Raw genomic sequence first — 27,469 nt, 5'->3', positions numbered from 1 at the left:
CAGCCCTGCCTCTGCCATTCACCCCGGTGCTGGGGGTCCCCAGCCCTGCCTCTGCCATTCACCCCGGTGCTGGGGGTCACCAGCCCTGCCTCTGCCATTCACCCCGGTGCTGGGGGTCACCAGCCCTGCCTCTGCCATTCACCCCGGTGCTGGGGGCCACCAGCCCTGCCTCTGCCATTCACCCCGGTGCTGGGGGTCCCCAGCCCTGCCTCTGCCATTCACCCCGGTGCTAGGGGCCCCCAGCCCTGCCTCTGCCATTCACCCCGGTGCTGGGGGCCACCAGCCCTGCCCAGTCCCTACCAAGCGCTGGTCTTGGCTTAGAGGGGTCGTTGACACTAGACGTTCTTGCTATGGTAGCAGAAAGAGAAAACAGATTGGCATAGCAATGGCACTACAGGAACAGAGAGGTAATATTGGTAGAAATCTCACCCAGGGGAAGGAGGGCAATTAGTCTTGGTTTTCCCTCAAATCCACCTCTTCTATGACACCCTCTTGACCTCCCATCCCTGCTGCTGGCCTGTCTCGGGGAAGAATTACCAATACCCTAAAATTAGTTTATGAACTCCTCCCCCGACACTGACTATCACTCAGTCTGTTGCACATTTTGAGGGATATGTTTAATGACCTTGCCAACTCTTCAGCCCAAGAAGTCCCCAGTGAACTGCATGAAAATCCACTCATTGGAAAAGACAAATGGAAAGCAGAATTACTCTTGTTAAAAATTTATTACATCCTCCAAAGCCTTGAAAAACATGTATGTCCCTCGCATACCTATACATTCCAGGTAGGCAGATAACCAGATGGTTTGTTAATAATGGCTCTCTCCAGAAAACTGTCTCCCATTTATTTTCATGGATACTTTAAGGATAATTTAAAAATTAGGTTTAAGTGTGTGTGTGTGTGTGTGTGTGTGTGTGTATACATATATGTGTTTTTAACTAAGATTAAACCAAACAGTTAAGTCCAAACATTACAACTTGGATTCTAAGCCAAGAAATTAGAACTCAACATACTGAATTCCCAGAGGAAAGAGGTGTAGAAAGCCACATGGAAAAGGTTACTCTGGGGGAAAAAAACATCTTTATCGCATGTCTTGCCTTGGCTGCAAAGGAAAGGAAGAAATGAGTGCTTGATAACATTTATACTACAAAGTACCCTTTATCCATGGATCTTGAAGTGTTTTACAAGCAAACACCAGGAAAGCAGGACCTAGCCAAGACTACAAATCTAGCAACGCTCAGTGACAACTCAGGTCCATCACTACTCCTGAAGTTGGCAGCCAGAAGCTCCTGGTCTACCTTGTGGGATAAAATACAGGAAGCTGCCAGTCAGTTCTTCCAGCCCTTAAGTGATATCTGCCTGAGTTTCCCTCAAGAAGCCTGCAACAATTTGGCTCTGGACAAATGTGATCAGTAGCAGAGAAATCAAAAAGGGAGCATCTTTCCACATGCTCATGGCTGTCACTGTTGTTTTTTACATTAATTTAGAATCAGCCTGTCTCCCATCTATCAGTCCCACCCTAACCTCTGCAGGCCCAGAATAAATTCAATGTCTCTTCTACACACAGCTGTTCACTCCCACCCAGTGTTTATTTTCTCCATGCTAAACATCCCTAGATCTTTATGCCCACCTCCATGTGACACGGCTCTAAATCTCCTTGTCGTCACCTATGGCCCTGCTTCTCAAAGTGGTATATTCTCTCTCTCTCTCTCTTTCCCTCTCTCTCACACACACATACATACACACACACACACACACACACACACAGTCACCCTGCCTCCCAGTCTAGCCCCCACCACTAGGGTGATGTATACTGGGGGTTTTCAAATCCATAGACAGGCAGGGAAGAAATTCTCAAAGAATTAATTTTAAGAAACAAATTTTACATTAAAAAAGTAGATACATGACACATGATGGGGTAACATGCATCCGTTCTAAGTATTCATATCATGTGACTAGGAGGCACCTTCAGACTGATTCACAAACAGTCCCAGATGTTCACCCCTTAAGGGAACATGTTCACTCTCTCCCCACTTAGGGATCCTCCGGGAGAACCTTTCAAAGATCAATTTCTCATTTCCTAACAAGTCTCCTGCGATATTGTGCCCACAAGGAGGGAAACGACCAGCTCTGACCAGGGCAAAGAAAGGAGAGACTGTCATCTCTTTTGCAAGAGATACAGCATCTCTAATGAGGTAGCTGATGATCACGTGACATCTCTAATGAGGTAGCTGAAGATCACATTTGCTCTTTGAAATCACATTTACCTTTTCAGCCACATCACCTTGGAAACACATGGCCTGCAAATTAAACCCTTTTTTCACTTTTTCACTCATAATACTTGTTTTGGTTTGTTTGTTTGTTTTTGAGATGGAGTTTCACTCTTGTCGCCTAGGCTGGAGTGCAGTGGCATGATCTCGGCTCTCTGCAACCTCTGCAACCTCCGCCTCCTAGGTTCAAGCGATTCTGCAGCCTCAGCCTCCTGAGTAGCTGGGATTACAGGTACCTGCCATCATGCCAGGCTAATTATTGTATTTTTAGTAGAGATGGGGTTTCACCATGTTGGCCAGGCTGGTCTCAAACTCTTAACCCCAGGTGATCCACCCGCCTCGGCCTCCCAAAGTGCCAGCATTACAGGTGTGAGCCACTGCACCTGGCCTCACTCATAATAGTTTGCAGCCACATTTCCCTATCCTGTCCTTGGGTAGCTATCTGACTTTTAAACCTTAAAGCAGAACTTTCTTATCTCTTTAAATTTTAATCCTGCCAGATTCAATCCATTATTCCGTCTTTCCAAATCATTTCTGTCATTCAATACAGAAAACTGCCTCTCCAGTATGGAAAAACGGGGGACGTTCTTTACCTTCCTCAGCCAGCCACAATGTCTACAAGCATCCAAACCTAGGGATGGAAAAGAAGACTGTAGAATGTGAGGAATGCTGGGCCCCTGGGCTTTGTACACCCGCCGGCCTGCTAGGAGAAGGTATCACTTGGATATGAAATGCCTTTGCAAGTGCCCCTTTACCATAGGACCAGAGGGGCTTGTGGTAACCAAGGCATGATGCCTGCCCTCCACGGCTGGGGGAGCAGGGCTCCAACTGTTCAATAAAAGGCAAAGAAAAGCTAGAAAGTGGTAATTGAAAGGGCACCGGACATTGCACACATAGCATTTGCAGATGTTTCTGCTCTCTCCTGTGACAGGGAAGGGCATCACTTGACGATAAGGTTTGGCTTTTGAACAACACACTCAGCTCCTCTGACAAAGAGTCCCATGGGGCTGTGCAGAATGCCACAGACTGCGAGGCAGCTCTGTGTGCATCTGCATAAATCAATGCTGCTGTACAGATTTGGAGCTTCTTGCTTCCTCATGGCAATTATAGTTTTTAAATGGCAATGCTTATAAAAAACTTTTCTCATTTCAACAAAACAAATTCTTACTTCTATTGCCTTTATGTTTAAAAAAAAAGACAGCTGGTCCATAAATGATAGACTGGATTAAGAAAATGTGGCACACATACACCATGGAATACTATGCAGCCATAAAAGAGGATGAGTTCCTGTGCTTTGCGGGACATGGATGAAGCTGGAAACCATCATTCTCAGCAAACTATCGCAAGGACAGAAAACCAAACACCGCATGTTCTCACTCAGAGGTGGGAATTAAACAATGAGAACACTTGGACACAGGGTGGGGAACATCACAAACCGGGGCCTGTCGGTGGGGTGGGGAGGTGGGGGAGGGATAGCATTAGGAGAAATACCTAATGTAAATGATGAGTTGATGGGTGCAGCAAACCAACATGGCACACGTATACCTATGTAACAAACCTGCATGCACATTGTGCACATGTACCCTAGAACTTAAAGTATATATAAAAAAAAGACAGCTGCACTTGTTAGTGATGACAACAAATAGACTTTGTTCATAAAGCTGGAATGACAAATCAATAATCCAGATGATATTCTTAGTTGCACAAGCTGGAAAGAAAGCTTCTTTGGAGTTCTGAACATGTACAGAATGTGAAATTCAGAAGCTGCCTTCCAAATAAGTAACTACCTTTGGTTATTGACTTTTTTTCTCCAAATCCAGAGAAAGTATCTAAAACGGTATAGGCATACCTATAAAATAAGCGATAAGTATTAAATCCAACCATTATAATAGGCCGGGTGCAGTGGCTCATGCCTGTAATCCCAGCACTTTGGGAGGCCAAGGTAGATGAACTACTTGAGGTCAGGAGTTATGAGAGCAGCCTGGTCAACATGATGAATCCCCGTCTCTACTAAAAATTAGACAAAAATTAGCCAGGTGTGGTGGCACACGCCTGTAATTCCAGCTACTCAGGAGGCTGAGGCACGAAAATTGCTTGAGCCTGGGAGGCAGAGGTTGCAGTGAGCTGAGATTGTGCCATTGCACTCCAGCCTGGGCAACAAAGCAAGACTCTGTCTCAAAAAAATAAAAATAAGTAAAAAATCCAATAATTATTTATTGAACTGCATAATACATGTGAATAGTAGGTAAAGCCTATTTCACAGGTGTGAGAAAGTATCTGCATTAAGGCAGCCCATGGATCCTGTGTCAAACCCCTCATATGAACTCAAATCAATGCTAGACTCTTGGTACTTCCTGGGAAAGGGCATGGCTAGAGGAAACAGTCCCCAGTGGCCTCAGCAGGTGACACTGCACTCACCTTTCAGCGTTACCCAGTACTGTTTCCATTTCCTTCGTGCCACCAGCTCAAGCTTCCTTTCCTTCTGCACAGTGACCAGGGGCTTGAAGAAAAGCCACCCGGCTTTCCGGACCACCCCCTGTTCCTTCTCAAAGAGCAGATCCAGCTGTTCCAGAGAGCTGAGTGACTCGCTGCTGGACTCGGCGGTTTCTGTAGATGTTTCTATGTTCTCAGTGTTGGTCCTGCTCATTTCCAACTCTCGCATGAAATTCTCATAAATGTTCTGCCGGAGGGGATCGCTGCCAATCGCATGAGTGGATTCGCTTCTCTGAAACAGGATCTGAGCAGAGCCCCCTGACCACAGAAAAGCAGATGCCTGAGAGGATCCCTGCACATCTGTATTCAGTCCATCAGAGCGACTGTCAAAGTAGTCACTGCCCTCCTTGGACCTCGGCTCCTGTGAGAAACACACGTGATCACCCATCAGAGCTTACAGCTATCCAAAGCACCCCTTCTTGAACACAGCATAAGTGTAGTACTGGTGGCTGCTAATAATGTAACGCAAAGCAAGATTCTTGTAACAAAAACACATCTTTAACCATCAAGTCTTCATACCAGAAAGAATTTTAAAAATAATGTTGCCCAAGCCAATTTATATCCAGTAGAATTAGCACTTAGAGAGGTAAATAAAATACCAACGGCTCTCCTAAATCTAACCTGCGCTTAGCATTGAGAAATTAACTAGTATGTTTACCACACACTAGTGAAAATTACTAGAATGATATTTCTTTCTTCATTGCTAACCATGAATCAGTATCTTCCAGAAAAGAATTCATATTCTTGCAATTTATTTTTCCCCTGGATCATTTGAAAGGTAAATTAGAAAATTACTAGTACCAGGGTAGAGTGGGGAAGATAGGGACTCAGTATTGTCACGCAAAACCCAAAAACTTCTCCTTCTCTCCCTATAGTCCCCAGCTTCTGGCCAAGTGCCCAGGTCCAGACTTCTAGACTTTGACATCTCTAGTATCTTATTTTCCCAGTTCATATAGTAAAAATAATAGGTGGCGAGGTGACTCATGCTTATAATTCTAGCACTTTGGGAGGCCGAGGCTGGTGGATCACCTGAGGCCAGGAGTTTGAGACCAGCCTGGCCAACATGGTGAAACCCTGTCTCTACTAAAAATACAAAAATTAGCCAGGCATGGCAGTGAGCACCTGTAATCCCAGCTATTCGGGAGGCTGAGGCAGGAGAATCACCTGAACCTGGGAGGCAGAGGTTGCTGTGAACCGCGATCGCACCATTGCACTCTAGCCTGGGCAACAAGAGCGAAACTCCATCTCAAAAATAATAATAATAATAATAATACACTTAGGATTCCTTATCTACGAAGGGTACTGGCTACTAACTATAGCTTTTTTGTTTTTCTTTTTTTTTTTTCCGAGATGGAGTTCTGCTCTCGTTGCCCAGGCTGGAGTGCAATGGCGCAATCTCGGCTCACTGCAACCTCCGCCTCCTAGGTTCAAGTGACTCTCCTGCCTCAGCCTCCCAAGTAGCTGGGATTACACGCATGCGCCACCACACCCGGCTAATTTTGTATTTTTAGTAGCGACAGGGTTTCTTCATGTTGGTCAGGCTGGTCTCAAACTCCCAACCTCAGGTGATCCGCCCACCTCGGCCTCCTAAAGCACTGGGATTACAGGCATGAGCCACCGCACCCAGCCAGTTTTTTTCATAATTAATATTTCTTACTTAGAGAATTACTTTCATGAAAAAATACACTCATTTATTCATTCACATCCTTTCATTTGAGTACCTATTTTATTCTAGGTACTGGAGATATCAAAGACATGATTCTTAACTGCAGTATTTATTCCAACACAAAAATCGAACACAGGCAGCTCTAAATACAATTCATACTTATATAGTAATGTTGCTCCCTGTGAAGACCGGGTGCATTGAACATTGAGCTGGCCACGCACAGAGCTGAAAACATAAAGACATTTCTCTAATATCTGGATTAGAAGTCTAGTCACTGAAGAAAAATAATTTGCATACAGACTTTTCACTGGTAAATGGCAGTAATTAAAATTTTCAGCATAAAGTGAGCTTAACTTCTGACTCAAAAGGCACTGACATTCAACATTTATGGCTTAAACGAAGATAACTGCAGAGACGCCAAGCACACTCAAGACTACTCAGCTGCTAGTGGGCTTTCAATTATATTTTCTTATGCATTAAAATAGAAATGATGGAAAACTGGGTCAAGGACCATTGACTGAAGGCCTTATTTTGAATATCACATTGTGTAGAGAGGTTTCCTTTTCATCCAAAAATCAAGTTGCAATTACTTGCTGTTTTGTAGGAGAATAATCACAGAACTGGAGAGTACTTCCAAACACCAAGGAGCCATGAACAACTGCGCCCCAAGCATATATTACAAATAGAAATATGATTTGCCACTGTTTACACTGCATCTCCAGTCATATTTATTTATACACTGATGCTTATGCATAACAGAGCAAATAAACCAGCTGTTGTGAGTCACTTGCACAGGAAACTTTGGAAATACTTAGAGTTTTTTTTTTAAATTGTCACTTTGTTGCTTTTCAAAAACTCCTGGCTGGGTGCGGTGGCTCACGCCTGTAATCCCAGCACTTTGGGAGGCCAAGGTGGGCGGATCACGAGGTCAGGAGATCGAGACCATCCTGGCTAACACGGTGAAACCCCATCTCTACTAAAAATATGAAAAATTAGCCAGGTGCAGCGGCACATGCCTGTAGTCCCAGCTACTTGGGATGCTGAGGCAGGAGAATCGCTTGAACCCGGGAGGCGGAGGTTGCAGTGAGTAGAGATCACGCCACTGCACTCCAGCCTGGGTGACAGAGCAAGACTCTGTCTCAAAAGAAAAACAAAACAAAAAACTCCTAAAAGGTGAAGAAACACTTCTCATCTAGCTAGTATTAACATTATCTCAGTTATAAATATGTCCCTCTGACTCATAACCCAAAAACACTGGAATTACCTCTGATAGCCTGCAAGGGCCATGATGGAATGCTTCAAAACAAGCACAACTCTGCCAGAGAAAGGCACAGAAGTCCCAAAATTAAGTGTGACCTACACACACTCTTGACACTGCTTCTCAAGTTACAGTGCCAACTTTTAAATGTTTAACCGTAGCAAAGCAAGGATTTTCCTTTTTCAGAAATGGGGCGGGGGGTGGAATGCATTTTAGCATTTATAACTTATTCTTATACATAGGTATGAACTCTCCCAGTCTCTAATAAATTTCTAAATCTTTTTATCTAGAATCCTAATAGCCAGTGACTAATTTGCAGGCTAACAAAAAAGAGCCTTTAAAAAATATAGAATGTCTTTAAATAGGTTCGGCTAGAATTCTTAATCACTGTGTTATGCGGATGAAACTAAGGTGCCTGCTATATACATACACAAATCATATGATTTCCATTTCCATACAAATTACTTCACTTCCACCAAATCAAATAATCAGAAACAAGGGCTAATGTAACTTGATGACTAGGGCAATACAGCAGAGTGGAGATGAGTAAAGACTCAAGAGTAAAAACAGGCCAAGTGTGGTGGCTCACGCCTGTTATCCCAGCACTTTGGGAGGCCGAGGCGGGTGCATCACCTGAGGTCGGGAGTTCGAGACCAGCCTGACCAACATGGAAAAACCCCATCTCTACTAAAAATACAAAATTAGCTGGGTGTGGTGGCGCACGCCTATAATCCCAGCTACTCGGACGCTGAGGCAGGAGAATCGCTTGAGTGAGCCAACATGGCACCATTGCATTACAGCCTGGGCAACAAGAGCGAGACACCATCTCAAAAAAAAAAAAAAAAAAAGAGTAAAAACTCAAGAGATGTCACTCTACAGAAAGACATGTACTGCAAGATTCCACTTACAGGTGGAATCTGAAATAGTCCAACTCATTGAAGCAGAGAGTACAATGGTGGTTGCCAGGGGCAGGAGAGGGAAATGGGAAGATGCTGCTCAAAGGGTACAAAGCCTCAGTTTTGCAGGAGGAATGAGTTCCTGTGCTCTAAGGTAAATAACGGTGACTACAGTTGATAATACTATATTCTATGCTTAAGATCTGCTAAGAAGATACTTTTTTTTTTTAACAGAGCAAGACTCCGTCTCAAAAAATAAATAAATATAAATAAAATAAATAATAAAATTCTAATTCTTTGATTCTAACCAGTTTTTGTTGTTGTTGTTGTTGTTGAGATGGAGTCTCACTCTGTTGCCCAGGCTGGAGTGCACTGGCGTGATCTCAGCTCACTGCAACCTCCACCTCCCAGATTCAAGCGATTCTCCTGCCTCTGCCTCACAAGTAGTGGGACTAACAGGCACATGCCAGCATGCCCAGCTAATTTTTATTAGAGATGGGGTTTCACCAAGTTGGCCAGGTTGGTCTCAAACTCCTGACCTCCAGTGATCCACCTGCCTCAGCCTCCCAAAATGCTGGGATGACAGGTGTGAGCCACCACGCCCGGCCCTAACCAGTTTGTTTTTAACTCTACAGGCACACAATTCAGAGTTAAGTTTTTGGACAATGCAGAATTGAAGGAGACTCAGTTTCTGTAGGCAGGAGAAGCAAGGAGGGTCACTCTGCCCGTGATAGAATGACTCATACACAGCAGCCACTGGTCTGCTTCTGAACCGCGTGGGAACTGACACTGAATGCAGCTCACTAGAGCCGCGTGTAAGCCAGGCCACACACACAGATGAGCAACACGCTCACTGCACATAAGAGATGCAGAATCATTGGCTCGATGCCACTACCAATAAGGGGACACAGTGGATGACAGCTGAACACAGGTCGGCACCATAACACTTGAATCAAAAAGGCGTGGACGTTGTCCACCTGGGACTGCAGACCTCGAGCAAGAAGAAGCTGCGTCTCCCATTATGCTCAGCGAGGATCAGTTGTTTAGGAAAGGGAGCTGAGAGAAAAAAGTCAAGGAAATCTCTACGATTTCGTGGTTTAGTCTGAAAAAGTGATGATCCAGGAGTGAAATCACTATACAAATTACTACAATATATTCAGGGATATGAAGAGGTCCTGAAAACAGTATGCTGATCGTCTGTTCTTCGTCTCTGTGTGAAGGAGAAGGAGGGAGAACCGAAGCCCAGCACAGGAGGGGGTGGTGGAGGCAGACACGCTATGCATCAGAAGGAAGTAACAAAAGTCAAACTTCACAAATCGGAAGCAATCTACTCAAAAAAGTTATATTAATTTCCACCCCTAAATCTCTATACAATTTTATAATTTTGTGTCTATCTAGGATGCAATTCTGCTAGAGACTAACTGCCCACACAAATTCCCTTCAACTCCATGACTTATACAGAGTAATTTAAAAAAAAGCTTCTCCCCTCTATAATCAAAAATAAAAACAAATAACAAAACAACAACAAACTGAAAATCTAGCAATTGCCACTAGTTACCTAAAAAGGCAAACTATCGCTTTTCTTCCTAGTGGATAAGCCACTTTGCTCCCTCAGTAAAACTTTACATCCCATGAAATAGAAGTATATTCATCATTCCTATTTTATCAGTTTTATCAGTATATATATTTTTCTATTGCATGTATTCAGGTACAAAATATTTTCAGGATGCCATTAGCTATCTCCATGAGGAGGTTAAGATTACACATATAGGCCAGACGTGGTAGCTCCTGCCTGTAATCCCAGCATGTTGGGAGGCCAAGGCAGGTGGATCACCTGAGCTCAGGAGTTCCAGACCAGCCTGGCCAACATGGTGAAACCCCGTCTCTACTAAAATACAAAAATTAGCCAGGCATGGTGGTGTACGCCTGTAATGCCAGCTACTCAGGAGGCTGAGGCAGCAGAATTGCTTGGACACAGGAGGCAGAGGTTGCAGTGAGCCAAGATCTCACCACTGCACTCCAGCCTGGGCAACAGAGCAATACTCTGTCTCAAAAAAAAAAAAAAAAAAAAATTACACATGTAGATATATCATCAACTTTTTTTTTTTGATGTACCAACTTAAGCATAGAAATTTTAATTTCATCAGAGTAATATCAAGTTCAACAAGCCTATTCAACCAAAAATAATGACAATCTCATCTGTTTTGTTTGGACTGTAAGAATGAGGTCTAGTAAAATTCTCAGATAACCAATTCTTTCAGGAATTCTCTTCAACTCTGCACTTACTTTTTTTTTTTCTTTTTAAAGACAGAGTCTCTCTCTATTGCTCAGGTGTGATCTCAGCTCACTGCAACCTCCACCTCCCGGGTTCAAGTGGTTCTCCTGCCTCAGCCTCTCAAGTAGCTGGGATTACAGGCACCTGCCACCACGCCAGGCTAATTTTTGTATTTTGGATAGAGACAGGGTTTCTCCATGTTGGCCAGGCTGGTCTCAAACTCCTGGCCTCAGGTGATCTGCCCGCTTTGGCATCCCCAAGTGCTGGGATGACAGGCGTGAGCTGCCGCACCGGCTATGGCCAAGTCTTAAGACTAGACCTGTGGAGTGCATGGAAGAGTGGAGGCACATGCACAGAACCCAAATGCTATTGACTGAACATTTGTTTCCTCCCTCCCCAAAATCCATGTTGAGGCCTTAACTACCAGTGGGTGGTATTTAACTGACATCTTTGACAGGTAATTGGTTTAGAGGGGGTCATGAAGGTAGAGTCCCCATGATGGGATTAGGGTCCTTATAAGAAGAGGAAAAGAGCCTAGACCTCCTGCTCTGCCGCGTGAGGACACAGCAAGAAGGTGGCCGTCTGCAGCCAGGAAGAGAGCCCTCCCCAGAATCGGACCACACTAGCACTCTGACCTCTGACTTCCAGCCTCCAGAATTATAAGAAATAGATGTCTGTTGATTAAACCAAGTCTGTGGTATTTTGTTTGCAGCCCAAGCTGACTAAGACACAGGAAGATTAAAGTTGTGGGCTAAAAGTGAAAATATCTGAAACAAAAGAGAAAACAAACCCACACCTGAAAATGAGATGAGCCAGGCTTTCCACCAAACTCTTCACTTTTGCCAGATCATTTAAGCACCCCGATAACACTCTATGGTGGCTTCTACTAACCTTCCCCTCCTCCGGGTGGGGAAACTGTGGGGACCCTTCCCCCTGCTCTAAGGTACGCTCACCTGGAGTTTCCTTTTCTTCCTTGAGAGGCTTCCCGTCCAGTCACTGATCCGTCGCATCCTGGCTTTGAGGGAGTCCTTCTTCGCAGTATCCTCAACTAAGGCTTTGGGCTTCCGACAGGGGAGAGTGAAGGAACTGTACTGGACGGGGTCCCTGTGTGCCACCCTGGAGGGCACATCAATGTCGGAAGCAAAAGAGACACGGTTGCTCAGGCTAGCATGTGTGCCCATGTATTCATCAGAAAGGCGGATACCTGACGGGGAGAAGCTCCCCAGGTTGGCATCTTTGTACAGTTCCCGGAGGGAGGAGAGGGAAGAGCTTTGGTTGAAAGGCTTTTTGGCATCACCAGGTGGGAAGCTGGCATGGAGGCTGGGGTCAGGCATGCCAGGGGCCAGGAAGGAGCCCTCAGCCTCGCTCAGCTCTCCCACGTTGCCCCAAGGGGAGTCATACCAGGACGACTCAGAACTCAGGGAGCTGCCTTTGCTGGACCGCAGGCGAGAGTCCGTGGGAGACGGGCGATGGCTGGGCAGGGAATCAGCGCTGGACCCCCTCCTGGCTTCAGGCACAGGGGAGGTTTCCGATGCTAAGGTAGGTGAGTACCTCAGCAGCTGCACGGGCTCACTGGAGTCCTCTGCAGGCACTTTGCTGGGGTTGCCACCGTTGTGGAACTCGACCCTTAAACACCCATCCAGCTTCCCCAGCGTTTTGATGAGCACTCTGGGGCTCTTGCGGTCTTCGCCCGGTGGGGTGGAGGCAATGCTCTCATTCCTCCCGTAGCAGTTGAGAAGGTGTCCGTTGCAGTCTCTGGAGGTGATGTGGTTATCTGCTGGCTCGTGGCCAACAGAGTGGAAGCCGTTCTCAGTTGAGAAAGCAGCACTGATGCCCTGGAAATCCTTCCCTGGGGCATTTGTCCTGTGCGTGGAGTAGGCAACACCTCTGGAGACCTTGCATGTGGGGCCACCGGGTCTTGATGCGTAAGGCTGGTTACTCTTAAAGTGAGAAAGGCAGCTTCGGGCCAGGGACCTGGACTTGTAACCTGCTCCGCTGCTTCCGTGACCCCATCCATGCAATGACTTTTCCTCTTTTGTATGAATGCCACGTATTTTCAGGGAGCAAGGAATTTGCTTAGCACCAGTAATAGTATTGCTATGATTTTTAGATCCTTGAAGGGTGTACTGACTCTCGGAGTTGCCCATTTTAACCTAAATTAAGAACAGTTGCATCAGTAAGACCGTGGCCTAAATTATGTTCCATTATGACAGAACTTTCTAAAAAGAATGCCCTGCATATTACACAGCAACTTCAGTGCCTGGAAGGACTCAGAGGAGTAGGGATAAGAGTCAGTCAGGAAAACAGGCTCTCCTTATTTTGCAAGGCTGCTCATTAGCTAGAAAGACAGCACTGCACACCTGTCTGCTAGTTATTTTAAAGATATTATTCATTATACAATATTAATTTAGAAGGTGAACAGGCATAAAAATCAGCTTATGAGAAAGATCTGCTTCAGGCTTGGTGTTGGGAGACTTTGAATGAGTTTTTTTTGCTTTTTTTTTGAGACAGGGTCTCACTGTTATCATCCAGGCTGGAGTACAGTGCCGCAGTCACAGCTCACTGCAGCCTCGACTTCCTAGGCTCAAGTGATCCTCCTGCCTTAGCTTCCCAAGTAGCTGGGACTATAGGCACATGCTACCACTCTCAAGCTCGGGCTTTTTTTTTTTTTTTTTTTTTTTAAAGATACGGGGTCTCACTCTGTTGCTCCAGGCTGGTCTTGAACTCCTGGGCTCAAGAGATTGTCTTGCCTCGGCCTCGCAAAGTGCTAGCATCACAGGTGTGAGCCACCACACTTGACCAAACTAATGATTCTTGAAGAGGAAAATCAGGGAAAGTATCTTTATTCTGTCAGTCTAAATACATAGATTTCAGTGATCAGAGAGATACATTTTCATTATACATAAACTACTCGTAGAGCTAACATCTCTCCATAGTATTTTGAGAGATTTTTGCTCAAAAACTACCACATTTTTATAACATGACACCAGGTACCAGGCTCTGTTGGGGCTCTAGGAATACCACAAAAGAAAAAGGCCTGGAAGTCCTCAAAAATGAGGCTGAGATGAAAAATGGGGGAAAAAATAAGAGCTCTCATTTGGGAAAGAAAAACATTTTAGTAAAACTAATCTCTAGAGCTTTTCTAAAGATTTCAGGTGTCTTCACTTTAGAATACGATGAGAGAAATAAGTATGAAGCTGACTTAGAATAAGGGCATCAGAAAAATTTAATATTAGACTCTTACTTCCTTGTAAAAACCCCAGTTTGCTCAAGGAGTCTATTAGTTAAGCCAAACTCAAAGTGAAAAGGGGGAGAGGGAGGGAGGGAGGAAGGGAGGAAAGAAGAAACCATCTCTTTTAATTCTGAAATAATTTTTTTGAGGTGGGATCTTGCTATGTTGCCCAGGCTGGTTTCAAACCCCTGGGCTCAAAGGATTCTCCTGCCTCAGCCTCCCAAGTAGCTGGAACTACAGGAACATGCTACCATGTCCACCTAGTTTCTCACTCAAACCAGTATATCACTATCTTAGGTCAGATGGAGGTGATGCTCTTCTGGTGAGGTCTCCACATATATTTAGTAGGCTTTTTATTTTTAATTCTTTTATATCTAAGAATGTGTAGCCACAAAACAGAAGTTAAATGGATTGACTTTTCTTTGGTGGTAATTATCAGATATTTTAAAACCAAAATCACTAGCCCAAATAATTAAACCTTTACTTATTACCTTAATCACAGTCATGCAACTTGACGTGACCCCCAAGGCACAAGGGTTGGGTTTACCTGAAGTCTAGTTTCTGCTCTGAGGGAGGTTAGTGGTCAATAGGCTTTACATGGTCTTGGGAGCAACACAGCACATTTAACAAGCACGCAAAGTGAGTCCATGAAGTGAGCCTGAAAAACAGAAACGCAAGAAAACTCTGTGAAGTGTTTTACTCCAAGCTCCCACAAAGTCAAAAGGAAGCTTTAATGCAAATTATATGAAGAAACAACTGGTGTCCAGGGTCACTGTCAAGGTAATAAATGAAATGTCTGTGGACCGTGTGATTCATCAGGGTCATTTGAAGCCAGAACTGCCCACCCAGTCTTGCAAAGGCCACCAACTCAACACCCAGTCCGCTGTCAAATGCATGCCTTTGTTTCAGGGGAGACCGCTTCAGTGACTCATGTGTGGCTCATCTGTCACCACGACCAGGAAAATGACTCTCAGTCTCACAGGGCTGCAGGAGCGTCGGGCTGGCGTGACGAGAGGTGGCCCAAGCAGTAAAAACAAAGCTCAAAATGTAACATCACAGTGAACAGTCCTCGGTTAAAATAACTTAGCTTGTAGAGGCTGACCCCATAAATGAGATTAAAAGCTTTCTCAAGCACATGTTAGCAGGGGCAAGAGGTCCCCCTCTGAGGGATAAGGCATGGCTTCTGAAAGGGAGGAGGACTAGCTGAGATGGGGAGGCTCCCCTCTGGCGGTGCTCACTGCTGGACACGAAGCCACAGACACGGGAAGCAGAGGGGTGAGGCCTTAATAGTGACTTTTTGTTCCTTTTTTAAAAAAAAAATGTTTACTTATAATTGTGGTCAAACATGGATAACATAACATTTTCCATCTTACCATTTATTTATTTATTTATTTATTTATTTATTTATTTATTTATTTATTTATTGGAGAAAGAGTTTTGTTCTTCTTGCCCAGGCGGGAGTGCAGTGGCACAATCTCAGCTCACTGCAACCTCCGCCTCCTGGGTTCAAGCAATTCTCCTGCCTCAGCCTCCTGAGTAACTGGGATTACAGGCATGCGCCACCAGGCCCAGCTAATTTTGTAGAGACAGGGTTTCTCCATGTTGGTCAGACTGGTCTCGAACTCCCGACCTCAGGTGATCTGCCCACCTCAGCCTCCCAAAGTGCTGGGATTATAGGCGTGAGCCACCACGCCCGGCCCATCTTACCCATTTTTAAATGTACAGGGAAGCAGTAAGTACACTGTTGTACAACCATCACCGACATCCATCTTCAGAATTTCCAACTTGCAGAACAGAAACTCTGCACCCATTAAACAGCAACTCCCCAGTCCCACAGCCCCTGGCAACCGTCATTCTACTTTCTGTCTCTATGAATTTGAGGACTCTAGATACCACATATAAGTGAAAGTATTTGTCTTTTTGCAACTGGCTTATTTCACTTAATATAATGCCCTCAAGTTTCATCCACGTGGTAGCAGGTGTCAGAATTTCCTTCCTTGTTAAGGCTGAATAGCATTCTATTATATGTGCATGCCACATTTTGTTTACTCATTCATCCCACGGAGAGACACTTGGGTCGCTTCCACCTCTTGGCTATTATGAATAATGCTGCTATGAACATGGGTGTTTAACCATCTCTTCCAGACCCTGCTTTCAATTCTTTGGGATATATACCCAGAAGTGGAAATGCAATAGCATTAGGTTATTCTATTTTTAATTCCTTTTTTTTTTGTTTGGAGACAGAGTCTTGCTCTGTCATCCAGGCTGGAGTGCAGTGGCACAATCTCGGCTCACTGCAACCTCCACCTCCCAGGTCCAAGTGATTCTCCTGCCTCAGCCTCTCGAGTAGCTGTGATTACAGGTGCGCACCATTACGCTAGATAATTTTTGTATTTTTATAGAGACAGAGCTTCACCATGTTGGTCAGGCTGGTCTCGAACTTTCGGCCTCAAGTGATCCACCCACCTCGGCCTCCCAAAGTACTGGGATAACAGGCGTGAGCCACCGCGCCCAGCCCTATTTTTAATTCTTTACGGAGCCGCCATACTGTTTTCCACAACAGCTGCACCATTTTACACGCTCACCAACAGTGCAGCAGAGTTCCAATTCCTCCAAATCCTCACCCATGCTTGTTATTTTCTGTTTTTTGACAGTAGTCATCCTAATGGACATAGGCGGTATCTCATTATGGGTTTCATTTGCATTTCTCTAATGATAAGTGATATTGAGCCATCTTTTTCATGTGCTTATTGGCTATTGTATATCTTCTTAGGAGGGTTCAATGGCAACTTTCTTTTTTTTTTTTTTTTTTTTTTTTTTTTTGAGACAGTCTCACTCTGTTACCCAGCCTGGAGTGCAGCGGTACAATCTCGACTCACTGCAACCTCTGCCTCCCGGGTTCAAGTGATTCCCCTGCCTTAGCTTCCTGAGCATCTGGGATTACAGGTGCCTGCCACCACACCCAGCTAATTTTTGTATTTTTAGTAGAGACGGGATTTCACCATGTTAGCCAGGCTGGTCTCGAACTCTCAGGTGGTCCACCCGCCTCGGCCTCCCAAAGTGCTGGGATTACAGGCATGAGGCACTGCACCCGGCCTCAGTGGTAACTTTTACAGTTAGTGGGAAGAGAAGCAAGACACTGGAGCTAGGTTCCACTAACAAAGACAAAGACAAATCTCCTGCCTGAGTCTATCCACGCAGATACATTTTAAATTAAAAAAAAAAAAAAGGCAAATAGATTTTCCACTTGGCCATCGGCAGGAAATCCAATAGCTCAGCCTCTAATTAATAACAACTGAGAAGGTGCCGGCTATGCTGCCGGTACCCTACCTTTTAGTAGGCAGCTGTGCCACACATCTAAAAAGGGGATAGCAACTGCTAGACTTGCCACTAGAACCTGGCCCCATCTCACACATGGGGCTGGACCACAAGAACCCCACCTTTTAAAAGTCCAAAACCAGCTGGGTGTGGTGGCTTACGCCTGTAATCCCAGCACTTTGGGAGGCCAAGGCGGGGTGGATCACCTGAGGTCGGGAGTTCGAGACCAGCCTGATCAACATGGAGAAACCCCGCCTCTACCAAAAATATAAAATTAGCCAGGCATGGTGGCGCATGCCTGTAATCCCAGCTACTCAGGAGGCTGAGGCAAGAGAATCGCTTAAACGCCAGAGGCAGAGGTTGTGGTGAGCTGAGACTGCACCATTGCACTCCAGCCTGGGCAACAAGAGCGAAACTCAGTCTCAAAAGAAAAAAAAAAGTTCAAAACCTGGCTGGGCATGGTGGCTCAAGCCTGTAATCCCAGCACTTTGGGAAGCCGAGGCAGATGGAGCACTCGAGCCCAGGAGTTCAAGACCAGCTTGGCCAAAATGGTGAAACTCCATCTCTACTAAAACTACAAAAAAATCAGCTGAGTGTGGTGGCACACACCTGTAATCCCAGCTACTTGGGAGGCTGAGGTGGAAGAATTGCTTGAATCGGGAGGCAGAGGTTGCAGTGAGCTGAGATCAAGCCACTGGACTCCAGCCTGGGCGACAGACACAGCAAGACTGTCGACTCTGTCTCAAAAATGATGATGATAATAATAAATAAACAAATAAATAAAGTTCAAAGCCTGAGCTGTTGCTCTACCTTAGCTACCCTTTTATTTTTTAACTGAGGGAACTATAAATGGCCAGAGAAGCTCCTGGCTGCTGCCACTCAGACTGTCACGATCAAAGTGAGCCTTCATTTGTTTCCTTTCATAAAGACCAAGGTCCAGCGATGACACTGGAGGCGAAAGGCTCCCGGCCGCTCACTCCTCAGCCACCTCTGTCAGCCCTCCTGAGCTGCAGCACACACTGCACAGGCCCTGAGCTCGCCAAAACCAGCGGACAAAACTGCGACTGAGTGGCTGTGTCAGCTGCTCACGGACACACAAAGAGGCCAGAATTCAAAGCCACTGCATCGCTCCCAGGTGGAAGTTTCTGCCCCAGCGGAAGGTTAGAACCTAAGCTCATCTTACTACTTTTGCAATTAAATAGCTTAATTTTTTTATGTCCTGGGATATTTCTAAAAACACAGGAGACCCCATCCTCTACTAGATGCTGTGCGCTCAAGGCCTAGCACCTGGAGGCTCACATAAGCACCCAATGACACCTGTGGTACCAAATGACAGCAATTCATGTGCTACACAGTTGATGCGGACCCCAGACCAAGGGCGGGAATCCTCCTTACTGGGTATGACAGAAAGACTGGTGTATCAACTCATGAGGATACATTTCCATAATTAAGATAGAGAAAAGCAAACAAGGAGTGACAGAAATATAGAACAATGTGCATTTTCACATATGCACTCTAATGCTGACCAAATGTGCAATGTTGGGTCAATCCTGGCAGGGAAGAAAAAAAAAAAAAAAAAAGACAGCCTTAAACTGTAGAAGGAAGAATTTATCCAATATTTATGAGAAATTTATTGACAGGAAGGATAATCCCTGAGGGAAGCTAAGTAATTATTGTCCCTGAGGAGTTTGACAAATTGAACAGATATTTATCTGTCATGCTTCAGCTATGATTTTTGTCCGGAAGCAAGGGAATATTTAAGGCAAATGTTCAGTAACCTCTGGCCCCCTGACTCCTTTACTAAAGGAATTTTATGATATTCAAGTTTAAAAACTATTTTAGTTAATAGAAAGGGGGCTGAAAAAAATTTAAAAAACAACAGATTTCATGTAAACTCTTAAAAACAAAAGTACTTTAAAAGGGCCTGGTGTTTACAAATAGCAAAAGTATGTATAGGTATAGTCACCCGCAGCAGCCCCTGTGAAGGTGTTCTAACCTGCAGGAAGAGGTATGAAGTATAACAATGTGTGGCAAGGCCCAGGGCTGGTAGAGACATAATTTAAGTGAAGTCACTTTGGAATAACGTGGCACCAAGAGTGTGTATACTTAGCAAACATTTTATGCTGTGTACAGACTTTTTTATAATTATTTTTTATTTATGGGACAATTGTAATAAATATTGGAATTTTTAAAAAATGATCACAATGACATGGACCTAGAACAAAAAAAAATCCTATCTTCCATTCTCCATTCCCTCCCAATCCCCAAAATCCTACCTCCCATTCTGCATTCCCTCCCAATCCCCAAAATCCTACCCTCCATTCTGTATTCCCTCTCCAATCCCCATTCACATGAGTATGCTGTGTAGCTTTTCAAGCTAAAATTACAAAGAGTGGAAGTTTTTCTTTTTTAAAAGTGTGACCAGTAACCACACCAGAAGTGTGCAGCAATGTGGAGGAATGTCCTAAGTATGCCATCACAATCCCAAGAGCCACTGTCATCTACTGAGTCCCGGCAAAAAATAGCTTTCAGGAGGAAATTCGAGATTTACCTTTTCTTCATTTGCCTTTAGCCTGGGCTTGATTGGATGAGTCAGATTCCCAAATTCTCTAGTTCCATGTAGTGTGGCATTTATAGCAAAGAAAACTAGAATCGTCCGCCTCTGCTTTGTCTCTGGACTGAGGCCCTGAGCTGGCTACCCACATGGAGCAACTGAAGGGGAACAGCAGGAAACCCTCCGGGTGGGCAGATGGTGCTGAGCAGAGGCCTGCGAGGAGGGCGGGGGCTGGATCGGGGACAGCAAACAGAACGGAGCCACTGCGAAAAAGCAGATCTACAGCTGGCCGAGACTGTGAGAGGAAGCGCAAGTGCTACTACCAGGAGATACCAACAGGCTTCACATTGCTCCACACAAATTTTTATACTAAACTAGGACCCTCATCCTAGTCCCAGGCAAATACTTCAGATAGTGACAAGAGCCAGATAACAAAAGGGCTAGCCATCACTAACCATAACAGTATCTACTTGGTTTTCTTTATGTGGGGAGGGTCGGGGACAGCTTTAACCACTAAGGAGAGGGGTCTCTGTAAATTCTAGTCTGGTTTGTGTCAGCGAACTGGGGTTAAGCCCCACTTCTGTCTCTCAAACAGCATGTGAGACTTTGGGCAAACTGCTCAAGCTTTCTGAATTTCATTTTCCTCATTTGCAACTTGAGGATAAAAATATCTGCCCTACTACCTCACAGACTGAGAATCAAGTGTGGAAATATATGTGAAACCACCTAAAATATTGTGAAATGCAACAGAGTACTATCATTAATTTGCAGTTATAAGTCTAATTTTATATGTTATGATATCAGATCTCATTATAACTGCTGTTTCAGGTCTGTCATTACCTACTCGTTATTCAATAATGCAACACAAAGTATTATTAAATTTTAGTTTTAAGTCTGATTTTGTATATTATGATATTAGATCTTATTAAAACTGTCATTTCAGATCTTTCATTACCTATTATTAAATTAAATATTATATACAGATATAGATAAATTAAGAATCTTCTAGGTTTTAGCATTTGATTTTGATCAATTCCCCCGAATTATTACAGCATATAAAACTACCTAATTTGCAAGCAGTCTATCAAATGTAAAGAAAACCAGTGAAACAAGCCATACGCTCTCATTAGTAGATACTCATGTTAGAAAATGTAAGAAAATAACCTGAATGCACATTGAACTGGTACAACCTTAAAGCAGTCATTCTCAACTATGGTGATTTTGTCCCCCAAGGGATATTTGGCATGTCTGGGAGTATTTTGGGTTGTCACAACTGGGGTCTGCTACTGTCACCTAGTGGGTTAAGGCTAAGGGGATACTACTGAACCCCATACAATATACAGGACAGTTCAACACAACAAATAATTAATTATCTGGCCTAATATGTCAATAGTTCCAAAGCTGAGAAATCCTGCCCTGAAGTTTTATTATTGTCTCTATCACTGAAAATATTAAAACTCAGGACAAATGTGCCTAAAAATCTAAAACAAAAGCATTCAACTCTGCCAGGGATCCAAACTTAGTAATAAACTCTGTAAATACTGCCAGAATCTGTTTCTCTCATCCTGAGTCAACGAACTACACTCAGAATGCATGAAGTGAATACCAAGACATGAAGGTGCTCATTTCTAATCACAAGAAGACTTGAACTCAATTTATATAAAGAGGCAGGCAAAGGGAACATCTGGTCTCCATAGGAATAATGCTTAGGAAGAGTAATCCTTACAAATAAAGTGAGCAGAAAGCAAGCTGCTGTGAAGGGCCCCAGAAGCTAAGCTTCCATTGTTGGGCCTCACTGGTTGTCTTTGAATTCAGCAGGACTCCTTCCAAATGCATATTAACAGATGAATGGATAGACCCATCTGCAGCAAGGAATGCCCTCCGAGCAGGATCTCCGCTGACAAGCATGGCTGGTATTCAACAAGGGGGAAAGTCATAAATTCCACAGAGACAATAGCTCAGCTTTTTGTCCAGTTCATCACCTTAGTAAGTCAATTTATCACAAGGAGGATCTCGGCACTCACACTTGTTTTAGAAAACATCCCAACATCTGCAGCATGGCTTACAGAAGGCTGATCAAGCCGTGGGTCGGCCCATTGTTGGGTCATGAAATCCATTCGATGAATTGATACCAGTATTTTTAAATGAATAGAAGAGAACAAAATAGAGCAGAAGAGAGAATAAGCAGAACAGAAAATAGACGAGTGAATCCCAGTAAGAGTAAAATTTGTTTCATGAAATTAAATTCTTATGTGTGCTTGTGTGTTTGTCCATACACTGGGTTGTGAAGTAAAATTATATCTTCTTGAGTCATGATTTAAAAAAAATGTTTTAAAAACTGACTTATAAAACCACAAGAGGTAGTTTTGTCAGAATGGTACATCCATTCTAAGAAAATCAAGGAGAGCCAAGCTCTGAAGAGTCCCAAAACATTCGAAAAGTCCCAAAACATTCGAAAAGTCATCGTTGGCCAGGCACGGTGGCTCACGCCTGTAATCCCAGCTATTCAGGAGGCTGAGACATGAGAATCACTTGAACCCGGGAGGCGGAGGTTACGGTGAGTGGAGATTGCACCACTGCACTCCAGCCTGAGTGACGAAGAGACTCTCACTCGAAAAAAAAAAAAAAAAAGAACAGAAAAGAAAAGTCAGGGCCAGGTGCAGTGGCTTACGCTTGTAATCCCAGCACTTTGGGAGGCCAAGGCCGGTGGATCACATGAGGTCAGGAGTCTGAGACCAGCCTGGCCAACACGGCGAAACCCTGTCTCTACTAAAAATACAAAAATTAGCCAGGCGTGGTGGCAGGCACCTGTAATCCCAGCTACTCAGGAGGCTGAGGCAGGAGAATCTCTTAAACCCAGGAGGCGGAGGTTGTAATGAGCTGAGATTGCGTCACTGCACTCCAGCCTGAGCAACTGAGCAAGACTCTGTCAAAAAAAAAAAAAAAAAAAGGGAAAGAGAAAGGGAGAGGAAAAGGAATGGAAGGGAAGGGAAGTCATTGTCCAAGGCAAACAGTTCAGATAGAGACAGTAAGTGCCAGATTTTTTTTTTTTTTTAAAGATGGCCCATCATTAATGTGCAATCTGGACACCACAGATTAGGCCCATGGGCTTCATCCTTTTGCACTGCACAAATTTAAAAAAAAAAAAAACATTCACTGGACACTCAACTTCTTCGTAGGAAAGTTAGGAACAACCCAATAAGGAAGATAACCCAACAAGTGGGTCTTGGAGGAGGAGTGGGATTCCATTAGATGAAGAAAGGAAAGAGAAGGCCGCGCACGGTGGCTCACGCCTGTAATCGCAACACGCTGAGAGGCCAAGGCAGGCGGATCACCTGAGGTCAGGAGTTTGAGACCAGCCTGGCCAACATGGTGAAACCCCTTCTCCACTAAAAAAATAAAAAAATTAGCTGGGTGTGGTGGCAGGTGCCTGTGATTCCAGCTACTCGGGAGGCTGAGACAGGAGAATCACTCGAATCCAGGAGGCGAAGGTTGCAGTGAGTCGAGATCACGCCATTGCACTCCATCCCGGGCAACAGAGCAAGACTCTGTCTCAAAAAAAAACAAAAAAAGGAAAAAGAAAAAGAAAGGAAAGGAAAGAAAGGAACTCTAGGGAACAGAAAATGGCTTGTGCAAAGACACGGTGTTCCACAACCACTTGCTGGATCCCTGAAGGACCGAATCCACAAGAGAATACATGGAGAAAGACCCCAGCTCCTTCAGGGAAAGGTGTGAAGGGGGTGCAGGTCCCGAGCACCAGGGACAGGGACAAAGTTTGGAGAGAGGAGGAGGTAAGAGGGAAAAGGCAGGCTGAGGGAGGAGAAGCTAAGGGAACCTTGGACAGGCACCTGCCCATCCCCTTACACCCTCCCCTACCCACTGTTCCCAGAAACACCACGGCATGACCATCAACCTCAGGACACTTTGGAACACCCTCTGGAAAAGGAGTCCACGGTAGGCAACAGCTCAACCTCAGTGTGGGAGGCAGTGTTGGCCCAGGAAGAAAATGTTCAAAGTATTGGCAGAAACTTGGGAAAATGAAGTGAAATTTAAAAGTTCCACTCAACAATTCGACATGAATGTTTGGAGACTCTCCTATATACGGAGCACTGTGCTGGACACCATGAGGGACAGAAGTGTGAGAGATGACACCATCCCTTCCCAAAGGAGCTCATCAGCTTGTGCCTGGAGGGAGAGAGATTATAAACCATGAAACATGTGGAGAATCAGTAAGAGAGAATATGAAAGGCCAGGCACGGTGGCTCATGCCTGTAATCCCAGCACTTTGGAAGGCCGAGGTGGGTGGATCACCTGAGGTCAGGAGTTCAAGACCAGCCCGATCAACATGGTAAAACCCCGTCTTTACTATAAATATAAAAATTAGCCAGGCATGGTGGCACACGACTGTAGTTCCAGCTACTCGGGAGGCTGAGACAGGAGAATTGCTTGAGCCCAGGAGGCGGAGGTTGCAGAGAGCTGAGATGGCGCCACTGCATTCCAGCCTGGGCGACAAAGCATGACTCCATCTGCAGGGGGAAGAGACAGAATATGACAACTTTAACAGCATTAAGTTTATGAGAGAGATGGTGAAACCAGCAATCCCACAAATATTACTGGTATGTTTTTGGAATGTCAAGTAAATTCAGTGGCCCGGCTATACGTGAGCCATTGCAGAAACTGAAAATATTTCAGGGAATTTAAACACGCACACATTTTCAAGCAAAATTACAAAATCAAGGAGCTTCTCTGAACCTATTCTGGCTCAGGGGCTGCCCAATAAAAATTTTGGTTTTTAATTTTTTTAATTACAGAATCAATATTGTCTAAAATAAAATAATCCTGGATAAGACAAAATATTTTCTTTATTTTTCTTTTAGAAATTATTCAAATGCATTTTACACATTCTCACCGTGGTTCTTTGAAGCATATATTTTTTTTAATATATCAAATGTTCAGTCCCACTCTGCCCTTTCTCCCCCGTCTACTTCAAGTCTCAGCTAAAACTTGTCCAACATCCTGGCCTCTATAAACTTCGTGGTCCTGTTCTGGTGACTACCAGAACGAAGATTCAAAAGACCTAAAGCTGTTAGCATGTCTTTTAAATGGCCCTCTTTTATAACTTTTATAAACACGAGATTCAAAATTGTGGGTGTGACTTTTAAATAACCTCTCGTTTTTAACCTTTCTGAGCTTGAGCCACTCCACAAAGAGCAAGCTTAGGCCTGGGTAAGCACTTCCCAAGGTTTACATCAAAACTTAAACAGAATCATGCGCTGGAATCTCAGACCGCAACCACACAGCTTCTCGCTAACTATGGAAACCTGCGCGGATGTAAAAGGCATGAGCTTCAGTAAATCAGAAGCAGATACCGTCCTCCTAAACCCCAATCACATTCTGTAACCAAAATCGACCACGGTCATTGTACCAAGTTATTTTTGGCAAAACATTTCTTCATTATGCACTGTTTCATTTAAGTTAAAAAATGAACAGGGCTTAAACCACACATTTTTTCCCCTCATCTAAATGGGTGCTTTCCCTACCTTCATAAAATGTATAACTATTCTACTTCGACGAGGGTTTTTGCCTTTTTTGAGAGTCAATTTTAGAAATGTATGTCTTAAGGCTACAATGTAGATTGTCCCTGAGGGCTGCAGGTAAATTAACCAATCATTGCTGAAATTTTCCTTAATTCATATGAGTATTCACAACAAACCTGATAAGATTTTAGCTAACAACTTTATAGAAACTTTCAGGAAAAAAAAAATATATATATATATACTAGTTGGTATAGTTTAAATTTGCTAATTTATAGAAAATTAACATTTTTTCATATCCAAAGTAGATGAAACATGGATGGAGGGGGAAGGGTCTAATCCATTCTTTTTTTCTGAGATGGCAGTCTCTCTCTGTCACCCAGGCTGGAGTGCACTGGTGCAATCTCAGCTCACTGCAACCTCTGCCTGCCAGGTTCAAGCAATTCTCAGGCCTCAGCTTCTGGGATTACAGGCACACACCACCACATCCAGCTAATTTTTGTATTTTTAGTAGAGATAGGGTTTCACCATGTTGGCCAGGCTGGTCTCAAACTCCTGATCTCAGGTGACCCGCCCACCTCGGCCTCCCATAGATAATAGGCGTGAGCCACCATACCTGACCAACCCGTTCTTAATGCTGCTGTGTGCCGGGATACCCCAGGCACAAGAATCCTCATAGGTTGCATAATCATCCCTGTTTTACGGAAAATAACTTCAGCCTCCAGGGGATAAATAATTTGGCCAAGATCACTAAGAGGCAAAGGTAGGAATCAAACCTGGATATTTTCGATCATTTTTTAAAATCGACTGATTGATCAACTGATTGCCAGGGTCTTGCTCTATCATGCAGGCTGGAGTACAGTGGTGTGATCATGGCTCACTGCAACCTCAAATGCCAGGGCTCAAGTGATCCTCCTGTCTCAGCTTCCCAAGTAGCTGGGACTATAGGCTTGCACCACCATGCCTGCTAATTTTTTTATTTTACTGTTTGTAAAGACAGGGTCTCACTATGTTGCCCAGGCTGATTTTCAACTCCTGGGCTCAAGGAGTTGAATCCTCCTGCCTTGGCCTCCCAAAGCGCTGGGATTATAAGTGCGAGCCACCACACCAGGCCATTTTAATGCAGTGGCTCATGCCTGTATTCGGAGCACTTTGGGAGGCCAAGGTGGGAGGATCCCTTGAGCCCAGGAGTTTGAGACCAGCCTGGGCAATACAGCAAGATGTTGTCTCTTTAAAAAATAAAATAGGCCGGGCGCGGTGGCTCACGCCTGTAATCCCAGCACTTTGGGAGGCCGAGGCGGGTGGATCATGAGGTCAGGAGATCGAGACCATCCTGGCTAACATGGTGAAACCCCGTCTCTACTAAAAAATACAAAAAATTAGCCGGGCGGGGTGGCACGCGCCTGTAGTCCCAGCTACTCGGAAGGCTGAGGCAGGAGAATGGCGTGAACCCAGGAGCGGAGCTTGCAGTGAGCCGAGATCATGCCACTGCACTCCAGCCTGGGGGACAGAGCGAGACTCTGTCTCAAAATAATAACAATAATAATAATAATAATTTTAAATTATTTTGTACTTCTTAACCTGAAATTATTCCTTTCTTTTTTTTTTTTTTTAGTACAATTTAACTTTCAAGATTCCCTTTCAAAAGAGTGGTTTGGCCAGGCACGGTGGCTCACGCCTGTAATCCCAGCAATTTGGGAGGCTGAGACAGGTGGATCACCTGAGGTCAGGAGTTTGCAACCAGCCTGGCCAACATGGTGAAACCCCGTCTCTACTAAAAATACAAAAATTAGCCAGGCGTGGTGGCAGGCACCTGTAGTCCCAGGTACTTGGGAGGCTGAGACAGGAGAACTGCGTGAACCTGGAAGGCGCAGGTTATAGTGAGATGAGATGGCGCCACTGCACTCCAGCCAGGGTGACAGTGCGAGACTCCATCTCAAAAAAATTAAAATTAAAATTAAATAAACAAAGGG

The 27,469-nt window shown here is 44.5% G+C and overlaps 1 protein-coding gene across 1 annotated transcript in view; it reads right to left on the bottom strand.

Moving 5' to 3' along the window:
- TIAM2 (TIAM Rac1 associated GEF 2) overlaps positions 1-27,469 on the bottom strand; it is a 530,223-nt gene that overhangs the window by 117,566 nt on the left and 385,188 nt on the right. The window contains 3 exon segments of the mRNA XM_055267826.2: positions 4,689-5,124; positions 11,812-13,011; positions 14,638-14,681. Coding sequence (XP_055123801.1) covers positions 4,689-5,124; positions 11,812-13,011; positions 14,638-14,681 — 1,680 coding nt within the window.

This window comes from Symphalangus syndactylus, chromosome 2, assembly GCF_028878055.3.
Source record: "Symphalangus syndactylus isolate Jambi chromosome 2, NHGRI_mSymSyn1-v2.1_pri, whole genome shotgun sequence".
Taxonomy (NCBI): Eukaryota; Metazoa; Chordata; class Mammalia; order Primates; family Hylobatidae; genus Symphalangus; species Symphalangus syndactylus.
Note: the sequence above shows the minus strand (reverse complement) of the source record. Positions and strands in the feature narration are given on the sequence as shown.